Source organism: Pseudonaja textilis, chromosome Z (genome assembly GCF_049901715.1).
Source record: "Pseudonaja textilis isolate UNSWEBS1 chromosome Z, rPseTex1.2, whole genome shotgun sequence".
Lineage (NCBI taxonomy): Eukaryota > Metazoa > Chordata > Lepidosauria > Squamata > Elapidae > Pseudonaja > Pseudonaja textilis.
The window spans coordinates 105,826,139-105,841,088 of record NC_142008.1 but is presented as its reverse complement, the minus strand read 5'-3'; the positions used below and the strand labels follow the sequence as shown (position 1 = coordinate 105,841,088).

The following is a 14,950-nucleotide window of genomic DNA, read 5'->3' as shown; positions in this document are numbered from 1 at the left end:
AAAAAAGCTTTGGTGAAACACTTTCTATGTATGCAAGTTTTTGTGTGATTAAAAGGTGCATAAGAAGGAACTTGTAGTTTTGTTTGAGTTGTCTTTAACCCAAAGGATAGGGTCTATAATAACTTTTAGACTGCCATAATTATAGCATAAGGTGATTTCTATCCCCTTATATTGGTTTAAAGATAAAATGGCTGTGAAAACTAGATTTGGGAGAAGGGGGCAGGGACAAAGGGGCCCATGAAGAGTTGCAGTAGGGATAGGAAAGTGGCCTCAAGAAAGAATTTAACTTTTTTTAACCAAGAGTTTCAAATAAACTTTTAGTTAGCACCAATGCAGAATTTTAAAAAGTGAAGTTCCTATTAATTTAGTTATGTTTTTTAATTAACAATACTATAGATTTACCTACTCAGTACAACTTCTCTAGCTCCATTTCCAAAACATGCTGATTGGGAAATTCTGGGAGTTGAAATCCATCTCTTCTAATGTTGCCAAGTTTGAGAAATATTTTTCTCTACTTTATAATACAATCCATAAACAAAATATCCACAAGCACACAGAGAAAACAAACAAACATTAAAAAGACATTATTTTTAATTATAAGTTTATGAAATACTTTATACACTTTAATTTTAATGCAAATTGTTTATAAACATATCAGATGAGAAAGAGTTCTTAAAGCATTATGGTTCATTCTGATGTGACATGATGCAAGATGTTGAAATTTTTGTAGGACATTAGATGCGTACAAGTCCTTCAGTGCATTCAATAGTTTATACAAGTTTGACCCTTCGTAGCTTCCTTTTATTGGCAAATAATTAATCCCACCAATCTAACATACTCTCTTCCACTGATTAATGTAATGTATCCTCATGACTAAATTTCTGCCAACATTTGATTTGTCAAATTTTAGATTTACTTACCAACTTGGACATTTTGTTTTTCAGGATACCATTATATCATCCCATGAAACCATAACTCTGCATGAAGAGAACAATGAAATCCCAATAAATTGTAATGCTTTTGCTAGTTGCCAATATTGTTAATAAAATATCTGCTTCTTCAATATGAATAGCTTTCTGCCCTGAGCAAACATTTCCTTTGCCAACAGCTTATTCAAACTAACAGCATTGATTTTCTGAAAAGATAAGAGGAGGGTGCAAAAGCTTCTTAGCATTTATAGAATAACAGAGTTGGAAAGGACCTTAGAGGTCATCTAGTCCAATTCCCTGCTCGAACAGGAAAGTCTGTTCCAAATATTAGCCTCTACCTAGGTTCATTATATTGTAGACATTCATGGCAGGTCCTGATTTGTATTACAAATGTGATCTCAGGTAGTCATCAATATTTTTCCATACAAAAAGTTGCAATTAGATTCCTACATAAAATAAGAAGAGCATTATTCTAAAGTCTCCATATTGTCACCAGTAAGTTTTTGAATTCAGTAAAGAATCCATTATTGTTAAAAACTTTTATTGTCCAGCACTAGGATATCTCTAACAGTGCATACAATAGCTAAAATTCAATCTGCCCATCTGATCTTGGTATGTAGAAATAGCCTGTTATGATTCCCACCTTATGACTTTCTCATGTTATAACTTCTTCTTTCAGGAGGAAGATCAGAAATTGGGGGTTTAAATTTATGATCTTTAAAATTTTCCGTATGACAGTATTTTATGAAAGTATTTTATCATTAGATTGTAGGGTTTTTGAAGATGAATTGGCCATTTGTAAAAGTTTTGAGCCTTTTTAGAAAGCAGTGGCTTTTGGAAGGGAGGGAGCGATGGAAGGATGATAAATTCCCAATTAAGAAAAGAAAGTGATGAACCAAAGGTTAAGAAGAAAGACAGATGTGCAAAACAGCATTGTGTCATACAAACACCCCCAGAGAGAGAGAGACTGATCGGTTTCATTTAGGATGGTTGGACAGAATATATTGTGTTTTCTTTATCGCTAAAAATAATAAGGGCAGCTGCATGAAGGACAGTTCCTAAAAATTATTCCTCCCTCCTGGGGATTTGAGCTGATTTTCTCCATCAACAGATTGGTTTGTTACAGATTGTTACTATTGGTTATAAACTTTGAAATTATTTAGTTGTAATAAGGCAACAAAACCTTCATTCATATATATATATATATATATATATATATATATATATATATATATATATATATATATATATATATATATATATATATATATATATATGGATCTTTGGTTGTTCGGGTTTTCTCCCGCGTAGATTCGAAGTATCTAGGCAACGCTTCGATGAAGTCTCATTCATCATCTTCAGGCTTCTGTCTCCGGCTCTGTGCTTCTCAGAGTAATGTGAGATTGCAGCTGCTTCCTCCTTTTAACTGCCAGTGGGGGTGGGACTTGATTGGGTGGGGGCTTGGCTGTGTTCTGATTGGGTGGGGGTGTGTTCTCATTGGTAGGGGTTTGGCTGTGTTCTGATTGGTTGGGGTTAGCCGTGTTCTGATTGGTTGGAGGCGTGTTCTGTTCAGGTGGGGGGCTTGGTTATGTTCAGGTTAGTCTTAGTTGCTGGGGGATTTGAGCTGGTGAGTTGTGATCTTGCTGTTTGGCTTCGAGTTCGTGGTCGTGCTGCATCTTCATAGTGGGTGTCGGTTTGCTTCATGTATGGCTCAGAGGGGTTTGAAGTGGGTAGTGGATGCAGCTGCAGTGCAGCTTCTGGTCCATGGTCGTGTCTCATCTTCTGAGTGGGTGTGAGTCTGTTTTCTACATGGAAGTGTGGTGGTGGCATCTTGTGTGGATCTCATGGGTGTGGGTCTGGTGTCCTTCTTCATGTTAGGTACTCGTCTGTTCATGAGGGCGGGTTTCCAAATGGCTGGAAGGCGGGAGGTGTCATCTCTGGAAAGAAAACACATACTAACCGCTATCTACATGCACTCTCACACCACCACCCAGCACAGATCAATTCCGTAGCCAAGACACTCATCTCCAGAACAAAATGCTTAGCCGATGAACAACACCAAAAAACCAAACTACACACTCTCACCAACGTACTTACAGCCAATGGATTCCAAAGAAAGAAGATTACCCACCTAATCCAAAAAGAAACCCCAACCAAAATCCAAGACAGAGAACAAGAAAACGGCAAAGCCCTCCTCCCATATATAAAAGGCACTACAGACAAAATTAGCAAGATCCTCCAAAAACACAACATCAAAAACAGCATTCTGCACAAACAGAAAAATATCCACCATCCTAAGAAACCCCAAAGACAAAATCGAATTAGAAAACCAAGGAGTATACGAAATCCCCTGCACTGCCTGCCCTACCACATACATTGGACAAACTAACAGAAGAATAAGAGCACGCATTGAAGAACATAAGAACTCAATCAAAAAAGAAGAAACGACCTCTTCCCTGGTCCAACACCTCAAAGCCACAGGACATGAAATTGATTTTAAAAATACCAGAACCATCGCCAAAACCGAACACTTCAACAGCAGAATAATCAGAGAAGCCATAGAGATAGAAAAACGCCCATTAGCATGAACAAACGAGATGACACCTCCCGCCTTCCAGCCATTTGGAAACCCGCCCTCATGAACAGACGAGTACCTAACATGAAGAAGGACACCAGACCCACACCCATGAGAGCCACACAAGATGCCACCACCACACTTCCATGTAGAAAACAGACTCACACCCACTCAGAAGATGAGACACGACCATGGACCAGAAGCTGCACTGCAGCTGCATCACTACCCACTTCAAACCCCTCCGAGCCATACATGAAGCAAACCGACACCCACTATGAAGATGCAGCACAACCACGAACTCGAAGCCAAACAGCAAGATCACAACTCACCAGCTCAAATCCCCCAGCAACTAAGACTAACCTGAACACAACCAAGCCCCCACCTGAACAGAACATGCCTCCAACCAATCAGAACACGGCTAACCCCCAACCAATCAGAACACAGCCAAACCCCTACCAATGAGAACACCCCCCCACCCAATCAGAACACAGCCAAGCCCCCACCCAATCAAGTCCCACCCTCACTGGCAGTTAAAAGGAGGAAGCAGCTGCAATCTCACATTACTCTGAGAAGCACAGAGCCGGAGACAGAAGCCTGAAGATGATGAATGAGACTTCATCGAAACGCTGCCTAGATACTTCGAATCTTACGCGGAGAAAACCTGAACAACCAAAGAGCCACATACAAATACCCGCGAGAACCTCAGAGAAAACAAATATATATATATATATATATATATATATATATATATATATATATATATATATATATATATATATATATATATATATATAATGTAAAAAAATAATTATGTTTATGTGTGTGTTTGTTTGTATGTGTATATATATGTGTCTGTGTCTGTGTCTGTGTCTCTGTGTGTATGTGTATGTGTATATGTATGTTTGTATGTTGTTGGTAGTTAACACATGACTTGGATTTCCAAAAATTATATTGATTTATCAAAAATCAACATAGGTCAAAAGAAGGAAAGAAGGAAGGAAGGGGGAAGGGAAGGAAAGAAAGAAAGAAAGAGAAAGAAAGAAAGAAAGAAAGAAAGAAAGAAAGAAAGAAAGAAAGAAAGAAAGAAAGAAAGAAAGAAAGTGTGATAAGAACTCCAACCCCAAGAACTCCAAATTATTTTGACCTAAGCCCCAAATAGCCATGAATAAGACTAAAACAAATACAGAAGCTGCATAGCTAAAAGAACACCAGCTATGTTTGGGTTTTTTCCTTTTTCTCTGTCTGCAGTCAGAAAATAGCCTCAAGAAATCAGCCAACATGGATTCAAGTTGGTGAATGGAAACATTGTTTCATTCATGAACTTGAGTAATCCTGGCCATTGAGAAAAGCGGAAACATTGACTCAAGCCTGTTTGTTCATTGAAGAAGATGCACTAGAGGCAATAGAGAGAATAAATGTAATAAAAATAACAGGATGAAACTAATTATATTTGCTCCACAGGATTAGAACCAAGGGAAGCCAATAGTTAAATTCAACCACAGGGAAAATAAAACCAATCAAATAACAAAAGCACACAAAATTACAAACTGCTGTAAATAGCTTTAAAATGCTTGTACTCAACAAACTAATTTGTTAGCTGTCCCAGCACCATATGCTGTTGCTGCTTCTGCCCTTTCCTTCCAGCTGGGGATTCGAGCTGATTTCCTCTGACAACAGTTATGTGGAAAGAACTTGAATATTTGATTTGGATTCTTTTATGAAATTATATTTCATTTGCAATCTGGTCTTTTTTTCACACCTTTTCCTCCCCATTTGTATTTTGTGAAATTTATTTTATTTTGCTAACAACTAACAGCTGCTCTAATCTTAAATGATCTGGTATGCTTGACTATTATGTCAGAAAATAAAAAAGAATTTTTAAACAATTTTTATTGCAAATATTAATTTTCATAAAGACAGATAGTAGAATTACAATGCACCAAAGATTTTTTGTGTGTGGGATGAACAAAAACCTTCTTCTTTTTATCTAAAGTACAGAGGTATCATTCTTTATCCACATGAAATTGTGAAATTTGTTTCTTGTGACTTCTTAAATATGCATATTTGGTTTTATTGGTAAGAATATAAAAATGTATTATTTATGGATTTTTAAAGGGCTTCTCCATAGAGCCTAGTACCATGGTAGTTCCTGTTAGTTTTCCTTCCAACTACTAAGTTAGTCTGGTCCAACCTAATGTTTATAAATCAAAGTCTTATTTTTGAAAATATACCATATGTTGAGAAACACATGTAAGGTATACTGCAAAATGAGATGACAGCATTGTCAGATATTATTTATGTATCATATCTATTTCTGAAGTTATAATGTTTAGTAACTGCCTATTTAGATTGAATTGTGACGAATTTGTGTACATATTTCCCCACTCTGAACTTTCAGAATTTGATTTTTTTTTGAAAACAATTTTATTAGTTTTTAAAAACAAACAAAACATAAAAACATCAACTTTCTTTCATAAATATATACAAACAGTGTGTCGGTTGGTTTATCAGTTTTTGTGCATTCATTTCGTAGTCTCAATTACAGTTATGTTACGTAATAACTCAAATTATCAATCAAAAATTATATATCCTAGTATACTATTAAACAAACATTTGACTATAATTTTATTCATTCATACTTTATGAGATAACTATAATTTACGTAGTTTATTTTATAACAAATCATATAGTCATACCAAATCTATCCTAAAAACATTTTATAGATATGATATCAAATAACAAAGAAAAGAAAAAATATATTTTTATATATTCCTTATTATCTAAAATTATTATCTAGAATTTGATTTTGAAAGGAAATGATTCACTTAAACATGTTAAAGAAATGTATTGAAAGTGCCTGGTAAAATTTACAGACATAATTGTGCCCTGCATATCTGAGAGAAGTATGAAAAATGTGGGACTTGTACAGAGTCTTTATTTTGTAAATAATAATAATAATAATTTCCCTCTTACCATATATGTGCCACAATTTTAATATAGATGAATAAAATAACATATGACCTTTAGAATACCTCTTTGATACCTTCGTTAAAATTTATCCAGAAGAACATGGAAACATATAGAGTAAGCTAAAATAGACTTACTATCTTGTTTACTACAATGTTCCCCCTTTAAAAAAGTTTATGTCTGACCATCAAAAGTTTGTTCTAGCCTTAGGCTAGAGAAAGAGGAGACTTGTAAATTCAGAATGGTCAGCTAAATAAATAAATCCTTGTCAAATGTAGAAATATGTGATGCATCTGTTATATGTTTGTTGGTTAAGTTCTGAAACTTGGATGAGTAGACAGTTGAAACTTCTTGTGCTATCTATGCCAGCTGTTCAGCTTATTTGTATTAGAGGTCTTCGTTGGAAGATTGGATGGTTGAGTCATCCTGTATAGAAGTATGGGAGTGATAGAAACCAATGGTTGGACTGGGACATTTTGATGATATGTGATGTGAGATAGGATCAGGTTACTTTTGTGGAAAAGAGTTTGGTTTCTTACAGTGTCCTCTTGTGGCTTTCAGTTTCAGTTTCAGGTTTTCACAACAGCCCTATCTGTTGTTCTTCAGTGCCAGGTTATATTTCAATAAATTTATCTACATTAATGATCTCAATATGGATGAAAAGAATCAACTTTATGGAAACCTGATTGGTCATGGAGGGTGGAGTTCTTGAATTAGAAATGTGCACATATGGATTTCAGGTCTGGTGTCAGCCATAATTTCATCATTTATTTAAAAGGATCATGTTAAGGTTTGAGGTATTGTATCATTATCCAGCACACATATCTGTTGGACACAGGAAGTGAGAATTCTGTGCTTTCTGACCCCAAGACAAATGTTTGGATGCTGAAATGCTATTCAGGTGCCTCAAATACATTATAGTGCAACAATTTTTAAATCAAGATACCTAAAATCTGCTAACTTAAATAATGTGTAAAAAAAATCTGGGGCATATTATTCCTTTGGAACTAAAATTCCCAGGATGTTCTGTTCAGTTTTATTTACAAAGTTGTGCCTGTTGTTATCTCTACAGTCACATGATTGTGATTTCCAACAGCTTCCCACACTTAATTTAAATGAGGAAGCCAGCAGGAAGTCAGAAGTCAATGCCATTCCCATTGGGTTTTTATGGGCCTACCAATGGTCATTTTCAAATCAAACCAATAGCAAGACTGCTCAGGAAAATTGAATGTTCATTATACTAATATCAGATCATAACCCTTTCATTGAAAGAATGAGCTAACAAATCTTGAATTGTTGTTATTTAATTTTGGATGATGGGCACATTTTTCATCACAAATAGCAACATTTTCCTGGGCTTTAACTACATAGAAATAATGACATTGAACCTTGAAGCACTGTACAAATGGGGCAAAATTTATTTTTCTGTTTTTCCTGTTTTGGGTCTTGTTTTGTTTTTTATTATTATTTTTCTTGGGTTGTTTTTTTTAACTGTATGTGTTACTTTTATTGAGCTACTCATAGTTTGGTACTAAAGTAGGAAGGTTTTTTTTTTCTTATAGAACTAATCATCTAAAATAATATGAACCTAAGGGATTCAGAAAAACCTTCGATCCACAGTGGTTCTTCTGTACTGCCTATGGAGACTGACATTAACAATTTTAGGGAAAATCCCAAGGACAATTCAGTAGAAAAAGTTACCTGATTAATACTCATTAAATCTCACTGTCAGAGGTGTAAAGACAATACAATGGAAAAACAAATAAAAAATCTGCATGAATGAAGATGGTATTTTTTTCTTGAATAAGTTTTTTCTACTATTCATCTCTTCATTATGGATCATAGGCTTTCTTTCCCTTTATGAACAATTGCATTTCCAGCTAAACAAGTAAGCACATTATAATGTCAGACATTATTCATTTCATCATTATTGTTCAAGCAGTGTTACTTAGGAGTAGATGAAAATAAACAACACTAAAATGTAGTAACTTATTAAGTTGATCTACCATTAAACATAAAAAAATCACTAATTTAGATAAATGTAATAGTTTGAAGTTAAATAATTAATTTTTGAATGCAATTTAAGTCATTAAACAGAATTTACTAGTTTTAATCCCCTTGCTCACATAAATTTTGGTTCAAAGTAATTTCAATCATATTACACATTATTAATTTGGTCAAAGAAATACTTTTATTTTATAAGCAATTTTTAAAAGACTGATTTCTTTATCATAAAGTAAGGATAAGAAATGCAGGACATCACTTTTTTTTGAGGAATAGCAATGTGTGAGTCCTTAAATTAGATTAGAATTAGATTAGATTAGATTAGATTAGATTAGATTAGATTAGATTAGAATTCTTTATCAGCCAAGTGTGATTGGACACATAATTCTTTATCAGCCAAGTGTGATTGGACACATAAGGAATTTGTCTTGATGCATATGCTCTCAGTATACATAAAAGAAAAGATATATTCATCAAGAGTCAAGAATCACAAGGTACAACACTTAATAATAGTCATATAGTACAATAAGCAATCAAATCATACTAGGAAACAGTGAATAAAAATTGTTAGGATACAAGCAACAAGGTTACAGTCATAAATCAACTCAAAAGCCATTTACAAAAAAAAGTGGGGTTTTAAAATCCAGTTTTAGAAAGAGTCAAGGAAAATCCTCTCCATAAACCATCTCTGAACACGTTGATAGTTATCGCCACATGGACAGGAAAGAGTTACACCAGAAATGATAGTATAATACACTTTATATTTGAAAACTGTCAAGAGGAATTGGCTCACCAATTTCTATTGCTTCATTTTTTTCAGTTATTTTTAAAAGTGCAAAATGTTTCTGTTCAACGTATTTGTGCTTTGTACCATGAATATTTATCAGCAGAATGAAATGGAGGGAACCCTAACTGTCAATAATATGTTTATTAAATATCAAGACATATTCAGAAAAGAAAGAAAAGAGTCTAATGCTGCCACAGTTGAATACATCAAGATTCAAATAAATATTGTTGGCAATTAATACCAAAGATAATACCTGATTAAACAATTTTCTTTCCCAAGATTTTAAATTTCAATTTCACTTATTGTCATAGGAAGGGCTTATGAAAAATATAGTTTCTTAAACACCTATTAAAAATGAACAAAACTGACATTTGTATTTGTTTTTCAGACAAAATATAGCAATAACCTGATTACTGCTAAATAACACTGATACAACTGATTTGTAAAAAAAAGATAATTGACTGATAAGACTATTTAAAATATTAATGTGTCAACATTTTTAAATTATTCTTAAAAATATCTCTAAACTGTCCTGAAAGGAAAACCTTAACAGTTGTCCATTTTCTTCCAGGGTGGTCATGATGAAAAATGCATAACAATACATCAGGGTTTCTCCTTTTGGAATTTTCAACAATTTGGGAACTACAGACTATGTATATAACTTTATTACTAATACTGTACATAATGACAGTAACGGGGAACTTTTTCATAATCATTGCTGTTGTTTCTGATCACCACCTACACACCCCCATGTACTTCTTCCTGATGAACTTAGCTGTGCAAGACATTGGTTCTGTTTCTGACATTATTCCCAAAGCTGTTTTCAATTCTCTTACAGATACAAGGATAATTTCATATGTTGGTTGTGTTGTCCAAGTCTTCTTGATTCTATTCTTCTTCGGCTCAGATGTTTCTCTTCTTACAGTTATGGCATATGATCGATATGTTGCTATTTGCAATCCTTTGCAATATGAAATAATAATGAACAGGAAAGCTTGTGCCAAAATGATTGGAAGTGTTTGGACTGCTTGCCTTCTCAATGCTGCATTGCACACTGTTGAAATGTTTACTACTCCTTTCTGCTCTAATATTATCAACCAATTCTACTGTGAAATCCCATATTTACTAAAGATTACTTGCTCTGATTCATATATAACTGAAATTGGAGTTGTAGTGTTCAGTGTTTCATTAACAATTGGTTGTTTTGTCTTCATCATATCTTCATACATGCTGATTCTTGCTGCTGTTCTAAGAATCCCTTCTATAGAAGGGAGGAAAAAGGCGTTCTCCACTTGTATACCACATCTCACTGTTTTCTCCATATTTATGTTTACTGGTTCCTTTGCTTATCTAAGACACATATCTGATCATCCATCCCATCTTGATTTCATAATTACAATAATGTATTCCATTATCCCACCCATGATGAATCCATTAATCTACAGCATGAGAAACAAGAACATCAAAGTCTCTCTTTCAAGATTTTTTGGTCAAAAGTTATTTCCTTTTAAAGAAGTGTGACTTGTGTAACTATTTTTATATTTTAATAAGGAAAAGAAACATATACATTTGATATAAAACTTATATAACCATCTGCTGATTGCAGACACTTGGCTTAGGTTAGAAAGTTTATTTTATTGATTTTGAGGTTGATACCATCTAGGTTAAGACTGATGATACTATGATACTACATTGCCTTAATGGATCATACTAAACCCCTGTTTAGTATGGGGCCATTCCCTGCAGTTCTCTTGGTAATATTTTTGAAAGTGACTTTCTTTTATTTTTCCATCTCATATGGAGAGTTTTCTTCAAATCATATTTCATTACAATTACATTCCTGAATCTAGACCTTATTTGCCTCTAGCGTGTTTATAAATATGATCCATAATAAATAGGAGATTTATATTTTTGTTGTTGTTGTTGCCTTGGTTCTGTTCTCAATTCCAATCACAATTTTGGGGGATGAGCTAGCTGCTGCTTTTCATCTAGACTTATGTGCCATTAAATCTTTCTCAACTCCAAGAAACCAGAGATAACTTTTCTCCATTATGTTTATCCCTAACCAGATGTTTCAAATCTTCCAAAATCCACCCTCTTTGCTGCAGCTCATCCTCTTCTTTTTTTTCTTCCCACATTTATCAGCATTATAACTTTTCCTTGACAGTTGTGTCTTCTCATAACATGTTCATAGTAAATTAATTTGAATCTGATCATTAAATTAATTGATTGTTTGTATTCAACCTTTCGTATAGTGGCCTATGACCATAATAAATTATTGATTGATTTTGGTGGCAATGAGTACTAATTCTATAGTTAATGTTGCTTAGTGTTCAAATGAATGCACAGAAATATATATGAACAATTGTAAATGTTTTGATATTGATAAATTTATAATGGCTTTTGGTTATAATGAAAACAATCATCTTATTTATTTATTTATTTCATTTGATTTGATTTGTCAATTACTTAAAAGATAATAGCTATAAGTATAAACATGAGTAAGAATAGAAGAAATAGGATAGGGACAATAGGACAGGGACGGGAGGCATGATGGTGCACTTATGCACGCCCCTTACAGACCTCTTAGGAATGGGTGAGATCAATAGTGGATAGTTTGAGGTTAAAGGAGTGGGGGTTTGAGGATGTAACAACAGATTCAGATAGTGCATTCCAGGCATTGACAACTCTGTTGTTTTCAATCTGTTTCTTTAGGAGCTTTAGCTGTACATCTTTTTATGCTTTGTGAACATTTAAAACAAATAATAGCAAACTAGGTATTACTTCTTTGATTTTTTTTTTAAAAGTTAATTGAGGAACCAATGTTTTTCATGTAAACAATATATTCAGAAATCATATAGGCTATACAGACTATATTCAATACCATTCAAAGGGGAAATAAAGACGTTTTTTGCTCCCTCCCCCCCACACAATTCATTTTCCCCTACTAATTATTTCCTGGATAGAAAAGAAAAGAATAAAGAGAAGCTGCAATATTATTTATTCAGGCAATTAACTGTGAGTACTACATTTCCAGGCCTATTCAGAAGAACCATCACTATTTTAATGTGATTTCTTGTTTTCTTATTTACATAAACAGTATCTGGTAAACAATGGATTCATGGATTTCCTAGAATTAACATTTTATACAACCACACAATCACAAATGTACATATTATCTTGAAGAATTAGGAGGGCTAAGGAGAAATGTATCATAAATTAAATATTTTTCAGATATTAAATAGGTTACAAGAATCTGTGTGCTACCATTATTCTAGCTCTTTAAGTTGATGTAAACAAAAATAGCAGGATAATTTCTGATAAAGTTGGGCTTTGTTATGTAGCCAAATTGTAATCTAAAAGACAAAAGAACAATTCTACACAAAATGTCCATTCCAAAGTGAGAAAAAATAGGAAACAACCTTATAGAATCATCACAATTACAATCATCTTCATAAAAAAAGCACAATATTATCATCATTTTTGAAATAATAATGATGATGTTCCTTCTGAATTTTTAGGATCAATTTTCTTACTGTATCACCCTCATTCTCCTAAAAAGTATTTTAAGGTTTTAAAACATGAAATAAATAAAATTAAACAGTAAATAAATAAAAAAGTTGCAATTTTCATAAAACTTTGCCTTTATTATTGCATTTATTCATTCCTTAAACTTAATAAAAAATCTGTAAAATTCTAAAAATATTAGTATTTATATTGCTACTATTTTTCATCGCTCCCAAATAAATGCCCATAATTATGTAATTCCTTCAGAATGTCCTAAAGGTATTTTTTTCTTTTCTTTTCTTTTTTTAAAAATTTTAAAACAAACTTTATTTACAAAGGATTAAAAAAAATATAAACATACAAATATACAGAAATAAAAAATAGTAAATGTATAAATAGAACAGTAAACATATTTCTTTCTATTACATTTGATATTAGGTTTGATAGTTCATAATAAACAATAATAAATAATAATTGGCAAGTATTCCTTGTCTCTTATAGATAGCATATTAATTAATAAATAACACATGTTATTTATTATTATTGGATTATAAATGTATTAATTAATCAATAAAACCTTCATAATGTTTATATAATAGAAGAGAAGCTTGAAACCATTATTTTATACATTAATATATACAACTATATATAATATGTTTCCTGGGTTCATTTATTCTGTACACTCTTTTTCTTGTGCTCTACCCAGCTGTACCATTTATCATCTCAAATGATCCAAGTGCTAGAGCCCACTGTAACTACATAGCCAAAAAGGCATTAAGAGTTGTTAATCTAATCCTACATAGCTTCTTCTCTGGTAATATCACACTACTAACTAGAGCATACAAAACATTTACTGGACCTATACTTGAATACAGCTCATCAATCCGGAACCCACATCACGTATCTGATATTAACACAGTTGAGAAAGTTCAGAAATATTTCACAAGAAGAGATCTACTCTTCTCATTGCAGAATACCTTATGCCACCTGACTTGAAATTCTAGACCTAGAAAACTAGAACTACTCTGTCTTCAGTCCGATCTAAGTATAGTATATAAAATCATACATTGCAATGTCCTACCAGTCAATGAATACTTCAGCTTCAACCATAACAATACAAGAGCACACAATAGATACAAACTCAAGGTTAACCGCACCAAACTTGACTGCAGAAAATATGACTTCAGCAACAGTGATCAATGTTTGGAATATTTTACCTGACTCTATGGTTTCTTACGCAAACCCCAAAAACTTTAACCTTAGACTGTCTACTATTGATCTCACCCCCTTCTTATGAGGCCTGTAGGGGGCATGCATAAGCGCACCAATCATGCCTACCATCCCTGTCCTATTGTTTTTTATAAGTTTCTATCTCATGTATTTAAAACTATATTTATTCTTATACCTGTATCTTGTAAGCGATTGACAAATCAAATCAAATATTTTTAAAAAATTATATCTAATCTGTCTCATGGGAAGGAATTTGTTTTGGTAAGGATGAATGTTGTCATTGAACACTTTCTTTAATCTTTCTCATTACAGTGATGAAAATTTTATAGTCTGAATTTAGAAGAGATATTGATATTGAAGAGATATAATTATTTATTTGATTGGCATCTTTGCCCTCTTTAGGGATTAATGAAATATAAGCTTCCTTCCATGATTCTGGAATGTTAGCTTCCAGTAATACCTCATTGCAGATCTCTAGCAACACATTTTCTAGTACCTCTTTTATCTCTTTGTATAACTCACTTGGGAAGCCATCTGGGCCTCGGGTTTTATTGCTTTTTTGTTTTTTAATTGCCTCTTTTAATTCACTTAAAGTTATTACTTTATTAAGTATCTCCTTTTTGTCCTCTGGTACTTTTTTCAAGAGGCAACTGAACTTCCTTGTTTTTCTTTGAAGACATTTTGCTTCTCATCCAAGAAGCTTCTTCAGCTCTGAGAATGTTTTCAGGAATGTTTTTGTCAGAACACAGCCAAACCCCCTACCAATGAGAACACACCCCCACCCAATCAGAACACAGCCAAGCCTCCACCCAATCAAGTCACACCCCCACTAGCAGTTAAAAGGAAGAAGCAGCTGCAAGCTCACATCACTCTATATACACATATACACAATTCTACCAAAACAGATTATAATATAAGCATCAACTGTTTGTATAGAAATGATTCTTCAGG

General features: G+C 33.3%; 1 protein-coding gene and 1 long non-coding RNA gene across 2 annotated transcripts in view; both read left to right on the top strand.

Moving 5' to 3' along the window:
• LOC148124208 (uncharacterized) overlaps window positions 1-14,950 on the top strand; it is a 465,649-nt gene that overhangs the window by 317,816 nt on the left and 132,883 nt on the right. The gene's annotated exons all lie outside the window — the stretch shown is intronic.
• LOC113448529 (olfactory receptor 14I1-like) lies at window positions 9,851-10,783 on the top strand. Its single transcript, XM_026719245.1, has one exon. The coding sequence runs from the start codon at window positions 9,851-9,853 to the stop codon at window positions 10,781-10,783; it is 933 nt and encodes a 310-aa protein (XP_026575030.1).

Bases quoted from the DNA above. Each gene is read 5' to 3' on its own strand.
- LOC113448529 (XM_026719245.1), top strand. From the start codon at position 9,851: ATGCATAACAATACATCAGGGTTTCTCCTTTTGGAATTTTCAACAATT.